Raw genomic sequence first — 22,401 nt, forward strand, 5'->3', positions numbered from 1 at the left:
GCCGAGCCACAAACTTTTTCGCAAGTAGTTGGGCATAGTTGGGTCTAGCTGCTCCGGGAAAATTGGCAAGTGGCGCTCTCAAGCCTGTCGAGCGTCAGTTAATAGTCAGAATAATGAGAAAAAGTTCAAGGCAATCTTAAAGATATCGAACGCATACTTTAATTTATTACCTCAACAAAATCTTCTTAATGGAAAATAAGCAGTCAAGTGTAAAATTCTCCACCAAAATATATTCAGCAGCCAATCTAAGCTCTTTTGTTGGAATTTCATATTGAAAAGGAAGTAGCTACTTAAGCTAAATGGTTTATGTTATAAAATTTCATTGAAGTGAAAAGGAAAGCAAAGATCTTTGAAAAGGAGCTTGAAATACACAAAATGTTAATTTATACTGATAGACCTTTTAATTTACTTTTTTTTCAGGTGAGTTTGAAGAGAATTGATACATTTGGGAGAGAGTGAGTAAGTATTTAGAAGATACAATAAAAATTTAAGTAAAATATTAAAAGTGTCTCAAATATTTCGATTAATTTAAGTATTTTTGAAACATTTAAGTTTAAACTATTATAAATTATTAAGTTAAGTTAAGATCCCTTCACAACACTTCTACTCAATTCCTTCTCGTTTATGATTTATTTCTATTGATTTTATTTCAATTAAGTTTTCTATATTCTATCATCTTTAGTATTGACCCATCTCAACCTTATTTTATTTATTATTTATTTTTTTGGCGACCTTTAACATTTAGTTCTCGTCATCAATTATGCTGGAAATACTGAAAAAGGTCGCCTTGATTGAATTACAACATAAAATTCAACAAAATATATATGTCGCATAATGAAAACCCAACCGAAACTTGATAAGCAAACAACGCAGACAGAGAAATAGAGTGTCCCTTGCCCTGCTCCATCCCGCAATAAATCACCTTTTCAGCCGCACATCAATTTCCAGAGGTTTTTGTGGAGTGAAGCGGGGCTGGATGGTGCTGGAACCTTAGTTAACTGCCGTATTCCGGCCAATCAATCAAGCTCCTGCTTTCAATTATTTTTTATTTCTTATCAAAAATGCCGTTTTTACTGCAAATATGTGTACAGTATGGCTTGAACTTTAACTTGGCCTGAATGAAAAATCTCAGCCATGTCCTTTGTTTATTCCGGATTAAAGTCAGTGTCAATTAAGGGCTTTGTTGTGTGAAAATTGCTTTTAATTTTCCATTTTCAACATTTCAAATATGCAAAGGCAATAAAGACAACACTATTTAGTCAATACTCTTATAGAATATTCTTAAAAAATGTTTGCTAACATAATTTTATTTATAAAAAATGTGAATTAAATTCCTAATTTTATTTAACAGCAAAAAATGCTACAGCTTGACTTATTTCCTATTAAAGAATAAAGTATAGTTTTCCTGATTCATTTATATTCACATAAGTTGAACGTTGAAGTTAAAGAAAAAAGTTGCGGAAAATTGGCAAAGCTTTTTCCTTTTGGCGATAAGACCCATCTCCCTCTCCCTGTGAGTGTTCAATGTGTGTGTTCGTGTGGGCATTAGTGTGGCAGTGTGAGTGCCTGCACTCATGCATAGGAATAAGCCGATAAAACCCTGACAATTGTGTCATGGAGCTGCGTTTTAGTTTCGGGATCGGACTTAATGCCTCTTGACTTCAATTTGCATAGTCGGCTTAGCAGCGTCAGAGGAAATGATTGAATGACAAATTGATAGAATTCGGCATTTACCATTTGACAGATGGGATGTTTGCAGGGAAATTAAACTAGAAGGAAGCCATTTAATGATGATTTTGGTTGGTCCTGGCCTGTGTTTGCTTTCGTTTTAATTATCCAAGTAGTTGAATATGATTTGCGGCGTGTATGTAGAAACCAATTCCATGGTTTAAATTCTAAAATAACATTGCTTTTGATTGGATTTGTGGCAAAGGGTAATTAATATTTGTTAAAGCAAAGTTTAGAAGATGGTTTTACACAAGTTATTGAAGAGAATTTGTACAAGGAATTTAAATAGCATTTAATATAAAGGTTAAATTTACATAAGAATTAGGAAAAATAAGTAAAAACCTCCTTTTACTCGGTTCTTGGATTTTCTATTTATTTTTCTATCCTTCTGCCTGCCACAAAGCTATCTGCAAATCTGACCTTTAACCCGCTGACAATGCAAAGGCTGACAGAGTAATGTGACTCTGACCCAGACCGCAAAGTAGCTCGGAACCCGCAGCAGCATTGACAATTAATCCAATTAGGACAAAACGTATTTGCTTCTCATTAAAAATGTAGGAACCTTGGACTTTGACCAATTACCAAGCATTTTTTCAGACACTTTGGCACATTTAAAAATTAAACAGAAGGGATGAGGGGATAAAGAGGAGTTAAAGAGGAGATAAAGAGATTGTGAAAGCGGCTTAGGAATTAGGAATCCCTTTGCCAGCAAACTCAAACGAGTATTAAGCCATCTGCCTTCATTTAGCTTAAGTGCTTATCCGGCGAGAGGACCCTGCCGAAGGACACGTTTGCCCACAGGACAATCAATTATGAATGCAACACCAAGCAGCAGCCTCCAGAGAAGCAAAAGATTTAGCCATAAAAGTGTATGAGAAGAGGCTGCCGCTTTTATGGGGATAATGACGATAATTATATGTTTCCTGTGACATTGATTTGTCGCCCCTAGGTTTGGGGCAGGGTGGAAAATTCTCATAATGTTTAATTCATTAGCCACCTAATCGGCTTACTCTGATAATTATTATAATTGATGTCAATCATCTAATTATGGCAACACCCCAGCAAGCCTTGAATCTCGCCTCTCTTTCAGAGTTTGCACAAAATCTCAGTACAGTCTCCAGACTGAAACCAAATAGAAATTATAGAAATTTAAACTCCAATATATAAAAATATATTATATTTTTTACATTCCAAATGAAGATGAACTCAAGCCCCGCCTACCGTTCGGTAGTCCTTGAATGTCTCCGTGAAAATGCAAGCAATATGCGAGAGGAGCACCAGAATCTGGCCACGCGCATTAACATTGCCTTGGCACATTCCCGAGCCAATCTGCTCAGTGTGGAGAAAATTAACCAGGAGCTAAAGAAAATGAAGGTAACTGTCAACGAGGCCATTCTGGATATACGCGGCACTAAGGGAACTGAATATATGAAAGTCGTATGCGGAAATATCTTGAGCAATTTAATCAATGCAACGGTCGAGTTTAATATGATGAGGGGTTCTGTGCCCAAAAATCAAATCACGGAGGCTGATATCAGAGAAACCATTCTAAATGTTTTGGGAAAAGATGCGTCTATTGAAGAGGTTTCTTGTGAAGAAGAAATTGATGCTGGTGAATCTACATATAACTCGGAAGAACTTTCAAACTTTGAATCGGAATGTAATGACGAATACGCTGCGGAATAGCCAATAAAATTTTTTAGAGGTTTAAAGTTTAAATTTATTTGTTCCTTAACACCATTCAAGAGCCTGAGTCAACTTTAATTGAAAAACTTCTGTATTTGTTAAGGAATTTTTAATACAAATCGACTTGAAAGAAGAAAATGATTCAAAGGTGATTAAACAATGGTTTAGAATAAAGAAACAAAACGTTTATTTTAGTTATATGTGAGCAATGCAATTCTAAAGTGCTTTGAGGAAAAATGAAGTGAATTTTAATTAGGCCAACGATTTCCTAAGGCTTAAATTGGCTTTTTTATGAGGTAACGCTTTCAAGGAGAAACTTGAACTCAACTACAAAAGAATGATTCAGGATTTGAGCTTATTTTCAAGACTCCAAGTAACCTTATCAAGGAAAACTCATGAACTGGACTTATATACTTAATAATTCACTTCTTAAAAATCCAAAAACCCTTAAAATAAATATAAAAAAGTTCCTTCAACTTTTCTATGTATTTTCCTCACAAATTATGTTTTTCTTTCACAAAGAAGTGTAATGCCGTGTTAACCCCTTGAACCAAATACCCAGGCATTTTCATAAAAACATCTAAATTATGGGCAAACTTTGCACTTGGCACGCACATTCGTGCAAATTGCTTGGCCGCAGGAAAGCCAAAGGCGTGAAAATTGCGTATACGCAGTGTGACACACAGCACAGGAAGAACGAGGGCGAGAAACAAACCCAACTGGTAATCCAAGTCACAGCTTCTCCATAGCCATAGTTACTAAACAATTTGTCGGCGATTTGCCGCCGCAAGCACACGCATACATGACACCCACACACACACACACACACATGAGCTCTGCATGAGCCGCATTACACATACGCCCCGTGTGACCCACAGAGAAGCTAACGAGGTTAAATGACCAGCAGCCGAGGCAACCTGTTGCGCTCTCTCTTTCTGTTTTCTCTCTGTTTTTCCCTCTTCCACTCTCAGTCACTCAGTTTTCGCTCTTTGTTTTGCTCTGCTCTTTCGCCGGCAACAAGCAACTGGCCCCCATTTCACTCGAAGCTCCACTCACTTCGAGTGCTTTTGGCTTGTCGAGGTTTCTCCAGTCGCAGTTGAGTTCAGTTGCCGCTTGTCAGTCGCCACGTGCGGTTCGGTTAAAACGTTGCGTTGCGTTACGTTACAGGCAGTAGCCGTCGCGCCGAAAATCCAGTTTACGTCGCATTCCGTACGTGGGAGTCAGTCAGCAGCGTAAGTGGCGTTCGCGTGCCTCGAGTCAGTTCCGATGGGGAGACGGATAGAGATACATTCCGATAGAGATCAATTTCGCCAAAGATTTATTTTGAGTCAAGTTTGTTTATGGCCCTTGGAATTTTAGCCATAAAATACTAGCCAAGTTACGAAGAAAAAATAAGGTTAATTTGAAATTATTAAGAAGTAGAGTTTTCTTTCGAGGAAAATTAAAATAAAAAAGAGGCACAATTTTTGTCTTTAAAATCATTGATAGTTTTGGTAAAGAATAAAGTAAAATGTTAATTTTATGCAAAAGTTTCTTGATGGAGCATCAGTACTTACTACTTATTATTATAAATAATATTAAATTTTGTAGGAAAAATTTTAAATTAAATACAATTTTAACAGATTTCCATGTGTCTACATTCTAAAAAACTCAAGTTTTAATATTTTTGTTCAACTTCTATAAATTCTTAACAACAAAATACATTTTTTTAATATTTTGAAAGCTATTTTAAATTATAAATAAATAAAATATTTCTTTGACAACATTTTAGAAACTCTTTTGAATATCTGTCTCCTATTTCCATCTCCCCAAAACGGCATTTATTTTTATTGTGCCCTCCGCCCTTTCGGATTCCATTCAAATTAACTAGTTCTGCAATTCTCATTTTGACTTCTGACATCGAAAGTAATCAAATTTTGCCGTTCATTTACAACTTGTTATAATTCCGTTGCCGTTCGCAACCGGAAACGTGCTCGCCGCCGTTTTGTCTACGCCACAAAATAGGAAAAGCCAACTGAGGAGAAGTGAAAACAAAAAAAAAACAACAAAAGCAACACAAAAATCTAAAACAAAACGAAACAAAAGAAAAATAAACTTTGCCAGCGAAATATTTCTTGGGCATTTTTCTTGCAGCATTTTCTTGTTTACACAAAAAATAACAAAAAAAAAAACAAAAGCAAAAAAATAACATGACCGAAAAATAAGGAAAAACCAATGCATGTGAAGACATTTTTGTCCGCAGTGTTATGAAGTGGTTAGAATCTTGGCTTGCACTGGTCTAAACAAAATACCACATACTCGTTTCTATATACATATATAATATATGCTGTGCATTTATGAATATAATATGTGCAGGAGGATGGATCCTTGGCTGGCTGCCGAAATGACAAAATGATGCATTAAACTAATTGGAAAAACTTTTTGGGGTATTTGTGCAAGTGCTCCGAGGAGCTGAAGAAAGGCCAAGTGGAGTGATGAAAAGAGTGCCTAGAATGGAAAGAATTTACACAGTAGATGTAATTGATTTTCTAGTAAAAACAAAATATAAATTTACTTGAATAAAAACACAATTCGTTCCATGAAAGTGGTTTTAATTTACCCAACGTAACAATCGCGTGTTAAAATCTAAACGGAAATGTGAACCACACATTATAATTTATTAATAAACAAAAACTGACAGCAACGGGAAATAGTTTAAAAAACGTAAACTAGTAAATAAAATAAATTAAAAATCAACTGTTAAAAAAATAAACATAAATAATAACTGTCAAAACTGGCACAAAGTTAAACATAAATTATTATTTTGCACAGATATATACGTAAGCAATTACAGCCTCAAAGTGGCAAGTAAAGCCACTTGTTTTCCCATCAATTTCCCATATAATTATGGTCCATGTTAATTTGTCACTAGCCTTGGCCTAAGGTTTTTGCATATATATTTACACAAGAGTGTCAGAGTCAACAACAGGGCGAGAAATAAATATTTGAGCAGAAATTAAAGCAATCAACAGGCCTTAGAGAGGCGGATATCTTGCAAAAACTTCGTGAGAAAATGGGCAGTTCTCCATGGCAATTGATTATACAAATAAAAAGGTCAAGAGACCTAAACAAGCAATGCAGGTTGAGTGCAAATTAGGAGCAGAGCCGAGATAAGGCAGTTGATAATGTTTATTATTTATTTTTTTGAGACGCGGAATTCTCAGAGGTGAGGGATTGTTGGGCGGGGGAAACCTGCGTGTGTGCACACATAATTGAAAAATAGATTTCTGTACACTCGACTGGGAATTTGTGAATGCTTTCAACAGCCAGCTGCTGTCCAAGAAAACTAGGCCGTATAAATTGCTCCACGTTCTCAACGCTTTATACACATAAATATATATCCCATGGCTATATTTTTAGACTTGCTTGATATGTACTACATGGCGTATGAGTAATGTTCCAAAACTGATTGGTTGTTAATGCGGTTGAAGCCTTCTTTTAATTTTATTTTTGTGATAATCTAAGCTAGTGGCTTATGAGGAAAAAAAATCCCATGGCAACAACAGAATATAAACAAATATAACTAGAAATTCCCCCAAAGGCAGAAAGTCATGAAACAGCAAAATAAAATAAAGCACAGACAAATGCACACACATGTATGTATATATGTATGTTTTTAATGCATGCACATATACGTTCTTCTCGCAGCTTATCAAAACAAAAACAAACATAAAAAACAACAACTCAGATTTGCTGTGGCACGCAAAGTTACATTTTATCAGTGGGCTTTACTTTTATGGAATGGATTTATTTTGTAAAAATCAGGCAACAATTGAACTAAAAAAAAGGAATACTAGGCTTTATTAATTAAGTCATTGTTTATATAATGTAATTAAAATAATATATGTTTTTTATTTAAAATCGTTATATCAATGCAATTAAGTAATTTATGGAGCGTGAGTAATTATTATGATTATTTCAAAAGCCAATTTTTTAGGTTTTTTATTAGCAAAAATTAATTCAAGGTTTGAATGTCAAAGAAAGAAAACTAAAAACCTCAGGGTTCAAAGCCCTTTTACTAATTACATTTAATTCAATAAATTCACCAATCAAGTTTCTTTATTACTATGTAAAAAAAAAGAAAACAAAGTGTGGCAATTGAATTTCATATGCAAATTAATAAGTGTCGGCCCGCCACGTTAAAACATAATAATAAAAAGGTAAAAAAAAAAATATTAATGGGAAGAAATTAATTGATTTAATTTAATGAGATGGCCAGAAAAGCCAACAGCACTCGACACAACGTTGCAGAATGAGCGGAAAACCGAGCGGAAAATGTGAAAATCTGACAAAATAAAAATGCACAGGGAGAGAAGAGAGGGAAAAATTATAAAAATAATTAAGCCGCCAGCAGCTAAAACAACAGACAACGATGGCCGAGGGCTTGACAAAAACTTAACAACTTTATGCTGCTGGTCCTGTCGTTCTGTAAGCTTAATTAACACTAGGATTGCGGTTGGTTCGGGGGCATTTCCGTGGGCGGGCTGCCTGCCTGCCGGCTCTGCTAAATGTCAACAATAAGCTCGAGTGCGGCACTGTTGCACTTTCCCTCCATTTTCCGGCCACATCCCTACCATTTCCCGCCTTCCCCCTGTTAACGCCCCACCGCTTTCGTTTCGTTTGAATTGTGTGAATTTTGAGCAGCTTTCGGCTGCAGAGACTCTGTGGCAACAAATCTCCCAGCGATAGTCGCGGAAATCGCTTAAATTGTGCAACAAAAAAACATATATATATATGTATGGATGGTGCGTTGAATTTATGCAAAATAATAAAAACTTTGCTGCGCTCTGTCCTTTGAATCCTTGTTGCTTTTTGACTCCGCTTTCGGTAGCTTCATTTCGCATTCAAGTGGCCCCGTTTCCCCAAATGAAAATAAAACCGAAAAAAAAACTTGGACACACCATGGCGCGGCGCTGTCCATGCCCAATTGAGTTTGGTTCGGTTTCGTTTTTGGTTTTAGGTCTGGGATATTGCCCTCGATTTTTTCTCTTTTGATTTGACAAAAGTACTGCATTGGTTTTTCTACTTTTTAGAGGTTTGATTCGCGCCTGACTGGCATAGTTTCTGGTACCTTCCCTGGGAAAACACACAAATTTCATAGCCTAATTTTGAGGCGTCGAAATTGCGTATGCATCGCGTGTGGCGAGCGTAAAATAAAAACACGCCAAGCGCGTCCCATTAAAAGGGAAATAAACAAGTCTGAGACACCCCAACCACATTGGCAGAAAAAAACAGGAGGACAGGAGTGCAAAACTCCTTTTTGAGTTGCTTCTTCACACGAAACCACATAAAAGTAAAAGGGACACGCAGGGTAACTAGGAGAATGGCAATTACTCTATGTTGGGAGATTAATAGTTAACCTAATTTAATATAATAAATATAATAATTATAAAAATAAAATATAAATATAATATAGTATGCTTAACCATAGATTTTTACACCTTTTTTTTTTATTTAAAAAAATGATTAGGCTGTCAAGGAACGTCTAAATATAACTCCTACTCGAAAATATATTTTGATATATATTTTTAAATCTTTAAATTTTCTGCTTCTATTTTTTAATATATTTTTTTTTTAATTTTGTAAAAGTTTTTTATATCATTTTTTTATGGCAAAGAAATCTAAGTGTATTTTTAAAACTATTTTCAGAAATTGTAGAATTTCTAAAAACTGCTATTTTAATTTTATATATTTTAAAATTCCCTTAGGCACACCTCTTCATATATTTACTTGATCCTTTCAAAAGAGCAACCAAAAAAAGGGAAGTTGGCCCGGTAATCAAGCCTCGCATTCCGCTTGAAATGAGCTAATTAAAGGACCATTTCGAATGGCCAACAAATTTTCGGTGAGCTCTCCGAAAAACCCACTTCCTTGCTGAGTGATTAACTTTCATATTTATAATAAAACGCTGAAAAGGTTGGACAAGCCAACAAACAAACAAACACAAAAACATACACAAAAAAAAAGAGCGAATAAGAAAAACACAGCCAAAAGGAGAAACGAGCAGGAAAAATAACAAAATGGCCTACACAAATGCCAGCAAATGGCTTTACAAGAGGGCTGGCATATGGGGAAAATCTGTTGAAAACATGCTCACTTTTATATGGTTTATATGCTCCATGGATCCCATATGAGCTGCATAATGAGTGGCATTGGGAGTGGTGGCAAAAAAAAAAAAAAAAAAGGAAAACAGAGGCGAGTATGATGAGGCTGGGGCCCAACAAGTATAATTAACATTGAAAGCCAGGGCTTGCGGGGGCGGGCGAGTGCGTCAAATGAGAAATGTGCAAACAAGTGCGGTTCGGGGGGGTATATATGTATGTATGTTTTAGGGGATGGAAGGGAGGATATATCAGCACTCAGTCCAACACGCCTGCTCAATGGCCTTTCACGCACACACACCTTTTGGTATTTAAATTAAAATGGCACACGCTCTGTGTCCTTCGAGCCGGTTAGCCTGATTAAAGTAGTTATTTTCATGGTGCAACAATACACTACTCTCACTACATTTTTTTTCCCCTGCCAAATTGTGCGTAAAATCCTAAATCACATTAAGGCAAACGACCTATGATTATGTGTAACATATATATTTTTGCCACTGCAGCAGCTGAACTGGGCTTTTCCATTTGCGGCTTTTGCGGGCTGCGGTCTTTCGGGTGATAGATTAGTTATTTACAGTCTGGGCGAATTTTCGCTTATATATCGGCTGACCCGAGAATAGTTAATCACATTTGCATATTTGCGGTGTTTTGTGTGAAATTTTCAATTACCTTGTATTTATATTAACTTGATTAGGATGTTAATTAAACGTGAACTAAAATATTTACTGAATAGCGCGAATTTATGGAATGTAAACATACTTTTTGTTTGACTTTCTGAGGTAATTTAAATTGAATTTGAATGGAAATAAATTTAATTAATTCAATAAATGATTTTTTATGGGATATAAGCTTTAGTACGGTTTAAATATTACTTTAAATCTTATTTAAAAATTATAATAAATTATTTAAAATGTAAATAAATCATTTTGTATGGTAGATAAGCTTTAAAAGGTTCGAATATTATTTTAAATGTTATTTAAACAAGAAAGGAAGCTAACTTCGGCACGCCGAAGTTTGTATACCCTTGCAGATATTATTTCATTACATTTTACCTATACTTATTATGTTTACAGTTTGACAGTTACAGTTTTGCATTCCCAGCTTTACATTTTGTATACATCTACCGATCGGTTTATATGGCAGCTATATGATATAGTTGTCCGATTTTTATGAAATTTATACCAAAATTCTAGAACAATAAAAAAAAGCCTATATCTCAGAGTAGATACAAATACGTTGAAAAACAACGAAGCTATAATTTTTTTCCTATTAATTTCCCGATCGTTCCTATGGCAGCTATATCATATAGTCGTCCAATTTTTATAAAATTTTTACCAAAATTCAGAAATAATATAAAATGGCCATATCTCAAAAATGGTGCAAAAATATTGAAAAACAGCAAAGTAATAATTTTTTTTCTAAAAATTTATCGGACATTTGTATGGCAGCTATACGATATAGTCGTTCGATCCGGCCCGTTCCGACATATATAGCAGTGAGAGTATATAGAAGACTATATGCAAAGTTTCATTCAGATAGCTTTTAAACTGAGGGACTAGTTTGCGTAGAAACGGACAGGTGGACAGACGGACAGACGGACAGACGGACAGACGGACAGACGGACATGGCTAAATCGACTCGGCTGTTGATGCTGATCAAGAATATATATACTTTATAGGGTCGGAAACGTCTCCTTCACTGCGTTGCAAACTTCTGACTGAAATTATAATACCCTGCAAGGGTATAAAAATGATAATAATCTATTTAAAATGTAAAATAGCCTTCGTAAGACTTTGCTAATGCCTTTTCTAGCTCAGTAACAGTTTGAGACTCCCCTCAGCGGATTATATAAGATATACCAGCTGAGTAAAATGCATTTAAACTAAAACAAAAACCGCGAAGGGCTCTAATGTAATACTATTTGGCAATTCCCCTTACTTTTAGCCACTTGAAAAAGCCAACCCAAATGGTTAGTGTTGCATCACAGCAGAGCAGCTCTTCCACAAGATTAAATACAATATATATAATGCTCTAACTCAAGCTCTGGACAATCTGTGGAAGCTTAAAATCCCAAAGTAAATACCAAAAACTAAAAACAATATCTGAAGCAGTGGGCGCGAGCCAAAAACTTTTTATTAAGCGCTTAGTGGCACATCCGACAATTGAGGGACATACAGGCAGACAGAGACAGACAATGGGGCAGCAAAAGAGACGGATAGATGCCAGCAGAGGGAGAGGGAGGATGGTTCATTCTCAATGGGTTGGATTTGGTTGCATGTACGCAAGTGGCACTCCAATTAAAATGATTGTCTTAATGCCGCGCAGAGCGTCAGTGGCTATTACAACGCGTCGAGTTGATTCATTCAGTCTGGTTCTCTCTCTATTTTTTTTGAGAGTGCTCCATCCGGTACCTAATTTACCCCTTCATTCATTCTTTCATTCATTCACTCACTCACTGGGCACAAAACAAAACTAGAACCATCACTTAATGCGCTGAAAATAACGCACTTGCACGTACTCGACTAATTTATTTGATTAGCCCTACAATTACGAGGGAGTCTACTTTTGTTTTTTTTTTGTTGTTAAGGAGTTCTCTCGAGAAATTCCGAAGGTGTTGAGTGAAGGGTTGACTAATTTGTTTTTTTACTCAGACTTTCTGCCGAGTTTTTCACTCTCTCTCTTTGGGGTGCCTATTAAGTCTAATCGGATTGTCAAGTTTATGGCCAAGTGCAGGGCAATTGTTCGGGTATTATCTAATCGTTGTATTAGACGAAATCCCATATAAATGTTACGAACTTTATTTGGAAATGTGTGCGGGTCATAATTTTAGAACGCTGTCGATAAGTGGAAACTTATTTATGGTTCTTACTTTGGGTGTAAAGTTTAACCAGAAATTTTTAAAGAGTTTTTAGAAATACCTGGGAATTTCTCGAAAAAATTATTTAAATACAATTTTGTTGAGGGTTTATCTAAGCATTTACCATTTAGTTTAGTTAGATATTTACTTTTGTTTATTATATTTAATTAAATATTTTGCCTGGCAACTGACTGTTTGAAACCTTTAAAAAGTGCTAAAATAATCTATTAAATATAAAAAAGAAATATATAAAATATTTATTTGTTAAAATGAAAGTGTAGTTTCTTTAATTTCTTTATTAATACATTTTTATACCCTTGCAGGGTATTATAATTTCAGTCAGAAGTTTGCAACGCAGTGAAGGAGACGTTTCCGACCCTATAAAGTATATATATTCTTGATCAGCATCAACAGCCGAGTCGATCTAGCCATGTCCGTCTGTCCGTCTGTCTGTCTGTCCGTCTGTCCGTCTGTCTGTCTGTCCGTCTGTCCGTCTGTCTGTCTGTCTGTTTCTACGCAAACTAGTCCCTCAGTTTTAAAGCTATCTGAATGAAACTTTGCATATAGTCTTCTATATGCTCTCACTGCTATATATGTCGGAACGGGCCGGATCGGACGACTATATCATATAGCTGCCATACAAATGTTCGATATATTTGTAGAAAAAAAATTATAACTTGGCTGTTTTTCAATATTTTTGCATCATTTTTGAGATATAGCCATTTTATATTATTCCAGAATTTTGGTAAAAATTTTATGAAAATCGGACGACTATATGATATAGCTGCCATAGGAACGATCGAGAAATTAATAGAAATAAAATTATAGCTTCGTTGTTTTTCAACGCATTTTTATTTACTCTGAGATATACGTTTTTTTTATTATTCTAGAATTTTGGTATAAATTTCATAAAAATCGGACAACTATATCTTATAGCTGCCATAGAAGCGATCGGTAAATGTATAAAATATATAAAGCTGAGAATGTAAAACTGTAACTGTCAAACTGTAAACATAATAAGTATAGGTAAAATGTAATGAAACTCTGTTTTGTGAGTGTTTTCAGCATTTAAATCTATAAAATAAACATCAAAACCAATCTGCAAGGGTATACAAACTTCGGCGTGCCGAAGTTAGCTTCCTTTCTTGTTATTAATGCCTTCTATTATTTAATTTGTTAAATTCCAATTAGGAACTCTTTTCTATTATTTTTCTAAAACTCCGCCTGGACAATATAAAATTTCTCCAGCAGTTTCTTTATTAGATCCTTTTCCTCTTTCAAATTACACTCATTATGCCAAACTTGTCTGTCAAAGTTGCAGCTAATTCGCCTCGCCCCCAGCACTCGTCAGAAGTTGGCAACTTAATTAACTCATTGCCCAACTATCCGCTCCCTCCTGTTACCCCTTTTTCCACTGAGTCATTTGAATAACGTGGCTAATTCTGGCACATTAAACGAATTAACTAATGAAATTGCACAAGGTTTTGTGCTAAAAAGTTGAAACAAATGAGTGGGCAGAATAAAGACTGGGCATTGGTAATGCCAATCAAGCTGGCCATATAAATCACATGTCTTGGCCAATCATCATCGATAGCGCCAAGACCAACTTGAGCCCATCGATACGGAGGAGAGCGTGATTATCGACAACCGTCTGCAGTACTTGCTTATGGAGAGTTTGCGGTTGGATTATCTAATCAAATATAGGACCCATAAATTAATTCATTGGAGCCTTAGTTTGTGCTTTACTAATTCCCAGAAATGCAGACAAACACAGACACAACAGGCATTAACTTCAAAGGGGCTTTCCCCCCTCACTGCCTTCGACTAATGCCGATTAACTAGATGGACAAGGCACAAATGTATCTTGCAGCTACTTATTTGCATTTGGAAATTTCCATTTGAAATTTTCATTAGGCACGCAAATTATGCTTGAAATGCCTAGCTGGGCGGGGGGAAATGGAAATGGAAATAACTTGGGTGCGAGCAAACAAAAGTATCTTGAACATGTTTGCCAATGGCCGAGAGACAAAAGCACAGCCTTATTTGATGACCTAGCCCACAGTTTTTTTTCTCTCTGTCTCTGTCTCTGTATCTCACTCTCTTTCTCCATCTCCGTTTCAGCTTTCTTTAGAGTCTTCAGTCTGAGTTGTAAATATTTGCTCAAAGCGAAACTGGATGCGACCCAGTGAGCGGGCCTAAAATCAATATTTAAATTGCAGGCAACTATTTTTGGAGGCCCTCGTAGAGCCTGTAGATTGTATTGGCTCTTCATAGTGCACACAAAAAAATTCTGTATCGATAAATATGTAATAAATTATATATAGTAATTTATCGATATATTATTGGACAACATCTGTGGGAAAGATTTTATTTAAATATTTAATTATTATGTCTTCAAACTAACATTCCAAAGGAATAGATAGATAAAATATTATTTATCTAATTTATCGATATTTATTTATCGAACATTAAAGCCATTAATCGGTTGTACTCCTGTGAGATGTTTTTATAATAATAATTTGAAATATTGTCTCGAATCTTTTAACCAGAACTTAATTTATTTAAAAAAAATTGATAAAATATCGATACTCTCGATAATTGTTTATGCTCCATTTTTCCTTTTTTATTTTTTCTCTCTCTGCATTCCTGGTAGCCCAAACCATTATGGATATGTAGGTTTGTGTTTGCCAAGAACAAAAGGAACTTTGCAGCAAAACCTTGTAACAGTTTGTTGTGCGAAAGAGAGAGTCCCAGGGCGAAAGAGAGAGAGGGGAAACGTCTCTTCTAACGACTGTTGCTAATTTGTTGTTCGGGCTTTCGTGGTTTGTTTTGATTTGGTTTGCTTTTATTTGTATTCCCTTGTAGTAATTTTTTCAGTTTTTTTTTTTTTTGCATTTTTCTTTTTCCATATTAATTAATAGTTTTGTTTTTTTTTCTAGTCTCCCATTGTCATTTTTTGGCAATGAGCTTGGGGCTCTTTGCCATGATTAGCTTGGAAACTGAATATCAAGGATTTAGCTGGGATTTTATTCCCTTTGCCAGAGCTCTTTGAATGTTTTCCCTCTGGCTTAAGGTATCTTTCAATTAATCTTGCAATTTAATTTGATTGAAAATTTTCAAGTTTATAATCCTTTCCGGCAAACTTATAATCTGCCAAGTTTTACCAAAAGTTTGTCATGGAACGCGTGCTTGAAAAAAAATATGGGTACCAGGAAAACGTAACTCAGCAAAACTTTCTTTCTGGCCGAGGGAAACCTGTGAAAAAATGTTTATTCAAAAGTAATAAAGTTTTGAGAGCAGCATTAGGCCAATCAGTTGGTAGTCCCAACTCGGTGGGTGCCTTTTTTTCAGGGCTATGCCCTGATTAAAATGTGTCCGTGATCTTTGTTCCATTGTTTCACTGTTAGTCACTCGCTTATTATTATCGTAATTATCAACTTGTCAGTGTTGAGGGGTCTTTTCGTCCAGCTGGGGGAAACTTTTTGGCTCCGTTCTATTGAAAATCTTTTTGTTTTTGTCAATTTGTTGACAGCTCCGAAAGATAAACTCGGCGTGGGGATGATGGTGCAGAGCCATAAATTGGCCAAGTGACTTGTTGGCAAGCTTAATTATGGCTTTATCGGTCAGGCCATATGACTTGGAAGAAAACTGAATAAATTATAAATCAAGAAAGTTGTGAGGAGCAAGTAAATAAAGTCGACCTAATTTGACTTTATCTCGAAGATAATACCACTGGAGCCTGTTACCATCTCCTTTGAAATGGTATATTTACACACATTGGGGAATTCGTATATTCTCTTTTATTTTATTTTAATGTATAAACTCATTTATAATGTTTTCTCAGTTTGTATTTCCCTTCAATTGGAAATTTGATATCCCGTAATTTGTTTCTCTCACATTTTCCTCCCTCTTCGCTCTGCTCGATTCGATTCCTTTAATCTCCCGGAGAATCCCCAAAAGGACATTTAACCTGAGGTGGAGCTCATCTGGGATGTTGTTTTTCCTCTCGCTTACATCCTTATCTCAACAAGGACACTGGCACAATTTTCCAGCTTTCCGCTTCAATTATATGAATACAGTAAATATTTGATTTTATTGTCGGTGTTTCTTCAGCTGGCTTAAGGATTTAAGTTTCGGTTTTGGTTGTTCTTTTGCATTTCCCGCTCCTTCAAAGTTCTGCAAGCCGAAAATTGGCAAGTACCTTCTAGCATGATACTTCCTTTTGGGCCAGCTTAGTTGTTGGCATTAAAACTAGTTTAACTGCTCGTCTAGAACATGGCGGGATTAATTTTTTCATTTCGCCATGCCCAACTTGACCCAAAGTTTGCCACTTTTTTATTACCCCTCGGCTTGGTTATTAAATGCAATCTCCTTTATGTGTAGGCGACATTAATAAGCTGAAAGTGTGCGTGAGGCTTGTACTTGAGATGGTACATTTTTCGATATATCGTTGTTGATGTCGGATTTTTATATAACTGTCGTTATTATAAATATAGAAGTTGTGACATAAATCGAATCACTAAGTAGTGATCATTTTATTGTTTGTAATATCGAATTATATTTTTTATAAGAAAAATCAAGAAATTTTAATTATCGATACTTTTGGTAAATTTTAAAGTTACAGTACAAAAATCTATACATCGATACTGTATATATTTGCATGAAAAAAATATATTTAAATACATTTTTTAACGTTGGGATATTTTTGGGATATATTTAGATATTTGGTTTAATATATCGAGAAAATAAAGATATAAATTAGATAAGATATTTCTGAACATTTTCAAAATATATCGATATTTGTATATATTTCGATATAACAAGTTACGAATTTTATCAAAATTTACAATATTTATAGAATATATTTTACCGATAATGTCTTATCGAACTTTTCATCTCAATATAAATCTTTAATACAGCATATCGTTTTTAGCTATTATATGTTCATAAAAGTAATTCAAGTAATCTTTATTTCTTGCAAGCAAACAACGATTTTAAATCGATAACTTTCGATATTTTTCCATCTCCAATGCACATCCCTTGCGCGTATTTTTATTTACCTCCGACACACACGCCTGTACACTTGTATGTGCGTGTGCAGCAAAGGAGGACATTGTTAAAGTTGACAGCACGCCTAGATCCCTGCTGCCTTACATTAAATTAAATTTATATGCTTATTTATGAACTTGCAACAATGAAATATTTTTGCGACAAATAAAACTTGAGCCCAACGAGGTGGAAGAAGTGGCGAAGAGGAAAAGGAACGCCAGCTGCTGCGCTGTGGGCCCCAAACAGAAAAAGGAAAGGTAGAGCCAGACCGACAGAGAGGGAGAGAAGGGATCCTTGGTAGTTTTGATGGGTTTTGTGAATGGCGTCGAGCAAAAAAAAAATGTATAAAAATAAAGAGGGGAAAGGGAAAGTTGGGTGGCATTCATGGACAGCTGTATGCCTCATAAGTGTGCTTTTGATGGCTATTTAAGTATTTTGTATTATTGCCTTTTTCCCGAAACGAGTCTTTGACGGACTCCTGTCATCGTAATGAAACTCCGATATGAGGCGAAATACGATCATATTTATGTGCTCAAGTAATAAACGGAAGCAGGCAGACATTAAAGGTGAATATGGGTTAAGTAAAGTGTGTAAAAAATGCTGTAAACCCCGGGTTATGGTTTCAATTATCCCTAAATAGGATTCTGGAATTTTAAAGCCAACATTATATTTTACAGGAGCTTATAATATCAGCTGAAGAGGTTGTTAAAATACACATATTATTAATATGCTTTCAGGATGAATGGTTTTGATTATGATATTTTTAAATTAACAAAAATATATTACAAAATATAAATCCTTCAACAATTTAAATTCCTAAAAACCTCTGAACCCTGAGAATTTATCCCCATTCGATTTGCATTCTAAATAAATGGTTATGGAAGGAAATCAATAAGGGATTTCCACCCTGCTTTACATTGGAGCACCTTGAAATTTAATTAGATTTCACACTTTTGCCGCATGAAATGGCCACGCCCCTTTAACCCCTTTTTGCTACACACACACACACATAACTCAATACCACAAATGCCAGAGTGGAGCCTAATTGAGCCATTTAATTGTCATATAAATCTCAAATTTTATCGCCCTGAGACAGCCGAAGGAGCAACCGCAGGGCCGCAGAAGTTACCCATGGGAGGGAGGATGGGATTGGGTAGGAGGTAGGGTGGCCATAACAACTCTCATTTGACTCCAGTCAACTCGAATCTGGCCATAAGAAGTGACTTCTTGTATATCGTAAACATTTACGATATTCAATAAACTTTTATTCCCAACTGTGGAAGGACATTTTAAAGTTTTTATTTTGGTCCGCCGCCTTTGGACAAACTGGCGCTGGTAAAACAGTTAATTGAAGTGCGTACTTGAGAGCAGGAAAATGGCTCAGAGGGTAGGAAAACCGTTGGCCACAGACAGGGAAAAGGGTTTGGGTGTGGGGATAGAACAGGAAAAGCTTTATGGACTCTTGGTCAGTAGTAGGCTTCTCCAATTTCTGTTTTTTATTTTTTGTCGTTGGTTGGTTCCTCTAAGCCGTTTTTCTGCCCCCTTTTTGTCCCACTTTTCTTTTTTTTTTTTGAGCCCACTAAGCTGCAACTCATGAGCGAACAATTTGCAGCCGTCGAGCCAGACTCCCGACATTTAAAAATATTTTTTTGTTCTAGCTCGTTTCTGGTCGCCTGCCTTACTTACAAATCCCCGAAAGCTGTAAATGGAATTCGTTGCAGTTTTTATACCCTTGTTAGAGGTATTTTTCTTGCGAAGTGGATTGCGATGCAGTTAAGGAGACATCTTAATATTTACAGAGCTTCAAAAAGTCCTTCAAGTACTCTGAAATTCTAGATGTTTGTCAAGCAAATCAAGTAAAAATTCTCTAGGGATTCCTTTAGCCACAAACTTGGTTTATTATTTTCAAGGAGTAAAAGGGTATCACTTACTCCTTTCTTCGATTTTAATTCTTGTTTATCCTGCTGCTTGAAATAATTTCTTTCTTGTGCAAAATTCGACTTTAAGTTTAGCAATTTGCTTTGACTATGATTCCATTTACTGAAACCGACGACAATTTCCATAGATTGTGGTTGTAATTGCTGTACGTTTTTGCATTAGCCTCATTTGGCTCGTAAGGCTCCTTCGGCTCGGCTTCCCCATATGAAATGTGTTCCAGCGCCCAAAAGTCGGCTGCAATTTCCAGCCTCTCTGCGCCTTGACATGTTTGGTCTCCTTTTAGCAACTTTCTATCTACTGCTCCTCCTTCTCTCCATCTCTGTCTGTGTCAGCAATGTCCTGGCAAACATTTTAAACTCTTGGCAGGCAAACAGAAGCCCGAGGAAAAGAAGGCGCTGGGCAAGGGGGGCACGGCAGAACCAATTCCAATGCTCATTGCCAGGCTGTTGACATTTTAATAAAAATTATTCGTCGCATTGCAGGGGCAGCGGTCTGGAGGGGGGAAAAGATTGCATTCATGGGCGGACATAGTCGCGATGAAATAGGGGTTCGCATTAGTGCAAATATATAGGAGGAGATGGAATGAAGCTGGCTATAAATGATTCCAAAGCGCATTCATTGCCAACTAAAATGTGTGTGCGAAAATTAATGCGAGAAGGCAAACCATTCAAAGAATCTAAAATGAAAAACCGATAAACATTAGCGATGCTGCATTCCAAGCGAATGGGCGCAATAAAGAGCCATGCCAAAGGCTGCAAATTGAAAATGTATATTTCAAAAGGGAGCATTTACAAATCAAATTGTAGACCTAGAAATATTTTATATACTTTTGCTTAATATACTTTTGCTTCTGACAACTAAAGCCTTGAAATAAATTAATTTTCCAAGTTTATTTTATAATAAAATTGTTAAAAACCCACAAGAAGTCACATTTTTCTTTCAGACCCCTACTGAAATATAGTTTTAATGTCCCTTAGCTTTCTGCTACCCTTCTCCGTAATTTGTAACACTCGACTAATTTACGACATAATTAAAATACAACACTCACTGGCAGCCAATATTTATTCATGTTAATATTGACAGCCGGCGACAGCAAAAAATACAAATGGCGGAAGCCAAAGCCACTTAAATTATTTTTTTAAAAAAATATATAAGGAAATGGACACTGAGGCTCGTAAATTTTCGCACAAACAGCGCAAACACATTGAACTGCAATAAAAAGAACATTTTTTCCCATTAAATGAGAGCAACGAAAAGGCAGCAAAAAAAGCTTTGACCGAAAGGCAAATATTCCAAATGCAAATGAAATAAATAGAAAGAGTGAGAGGCAGGCTCGGAAGACAAGAAAAAATAAGATGTACGCAAATAAATTGCATTATCGTTGATTTGCCCCAAAAATTTATTGCATATAAACAAATTGCCAAGGCAGCAAATCTATTGTTTGGATATTTGTGTCTGCCGACGAAAATTGCGAAAGCGACTACAACGAAATCAAAAGGCAATAAAATCCTCATATAACCCCCAAAAGCTGGAATTTCGTATAATATAATTCACTTTTACTATAGGGTCGTCGACGTCGTCGTCAGGCATAAAAAAGTCATGAAAAGTTGCAGGAAGGAAGGACCCGCTGGCATGTCTGCATAAAATATTGGCAATGTTGAGCTTGAAAGGATTGAAATTAGTTTTCCGTTCTATTTGGCCATGAAAAAATAGGTGAAATGCAAAATGTTTTTCCAAATAAAATCAATAATTGGATTCAAAAATAAGGATTTAAAAATATTTTTCTAAAGCAAATGGGTTTTTCTTTCAATTTGGATTTAAAAAAAATTTATTTTTCTATAAAAATAATAATTTGTATTATTTCATTATTATATACATCTAAAATATTCATCTTTATATATTATTTTTCAAATTTTAAAAAATATCACATTTTGTGTTAAAGTATTGATATTAAAAAATATCCGATTAATGTTATTTGTCCCTATTTCCGATTATCTCGGTCCGATACATCTACCAAAATATCGATATATATTATCTAAAATATCAAAAAATTCTCTATAGACTCTAGTGCATTTTTTAAAGTGCTTTCATAACCAAATAACTTCTTGACGGCCGCAGTTATAAACAGTAAAATTTCGCTTTTACAACTGATAGTTGAAATTGTCGCGTCATATCGCTTCGTACTATATATCTGCCATAAAGATTGTGTACCTGATAGAATCGCTACGACAGCTCCCTATCGGGAACCCAACTTGAGGTAATCTACGCCATACCGAGGCGTGTTCCGTGTAGATTGCATGGCCCAAGCACCTCCAATTATCGCAAACAGCACTGGAAACCCGTGAACAAACGAGAACCGGAGAGCTCTCCAGTCCTTAAATATTTCCGCACAGTTTGCTTTTGCAGTACTTGCACTTTTCGATGCCCCCGGGGTCTCCGTGTAGCCTCTAACTAATTTTTGCTTTTACCCCTTTTTTTTGGGGATACGAATGGGGGTTGGGGAGGGTGAGCCCAAGACCAAACATAAATTCTGTTGGGTCAAGCACGCACCGAAATTAAAAAAAAAGAAAGAAAAATTAAGTGAAAAGAATGGTGGAAGTTGAAAAATTGTTTGGGTTCCGTAACAGACTTTAAGGGTTCTCAAGGACCTCCTTCTTCTCGATGCTGCCTTAACCTTGCCGCCCACAACTAATGGGTTAAGGTGAAGCCTCTGCTTGGCAACGGATTCGTACATTCGGATTCAGGCAGCATCCGCGAACAATTCTCGTTAGGCGGGCTACCAATTGACACTGAATTTAATTCCGCTTGAAGTGTTTTGCCATTGCCTGACATTTGAATTGGTAATTCCTGCCACCGCGACTTGGAAGGCATTCAAGCCTCTTTGGGACCCCTTCAGTTACCCCCTTTTTTTGCCCTCCCTCCCACCGCACAACGGAAATTGCCTTTTTTGCGCGACTTCCCACCAACGGAGTTTTGCCAACCAACAGGGTATCCAGAGTGATA

The 22,401-nt window shown here is 36.0% G+C and overlaps 2 protein-coding genes across 3 annotated transcripts in view; both read left to right on the forward strand.

Annotated features, from left to right (window-relative positions):
- Positions 1–22,401, forward strand: part of ome (dipeptidyl peptidase 4 omega) — an 82,088-nt gene that overhangs the window by 33,557 nt on the left and 26,130 nt on the right. The window contains exon 1 of one of the 2 annotated variants that reach the window (XM_017164012.2): positions 4,527–4,646. The exons of the other annotated variant lie outside the window; for it this stretch is intronic. The gene's annotated coding sequence lies outside the window, so the exon portion shown is untranslated. Of the gene's footprint in view, positions 1–4,526; positions 4,647–22,401 lie in introns of those variants that run through there. 2 annotated transcript variants of the gene reach the window in all.
- LOC108072748 (uncharacterized) lies at positions 2,796–3,890 on the forward strand. Its single transcript, XM_017164017.3, has one exon. It carries the CDS (start codon positions 2,923–2,925, stop codon positions 3,412–3,414), a length of 492 nt encoding a protein of 163 aa, XP_017019506.1. The 5' UTR covers positions 2,796–2,922; the 3' UTR covers positions 3,415–3,890.

The sequence above is a fragment of the Drosophila kikkawai genome, chromosome 3L (genome assembly GCF_030179895.1).
Source record: "Drosophila kikkawai strain 14028-0561.14 chromosome 3L, DkikHiC1v2, whole genome shotgun sequence".
NCBI classification, from domain to species: Eukaryota; Metazoa; Arthropoda; class Insecta; order Diptera; family Drosophilidae; genus Drosophila; species Drosophila kikkawai.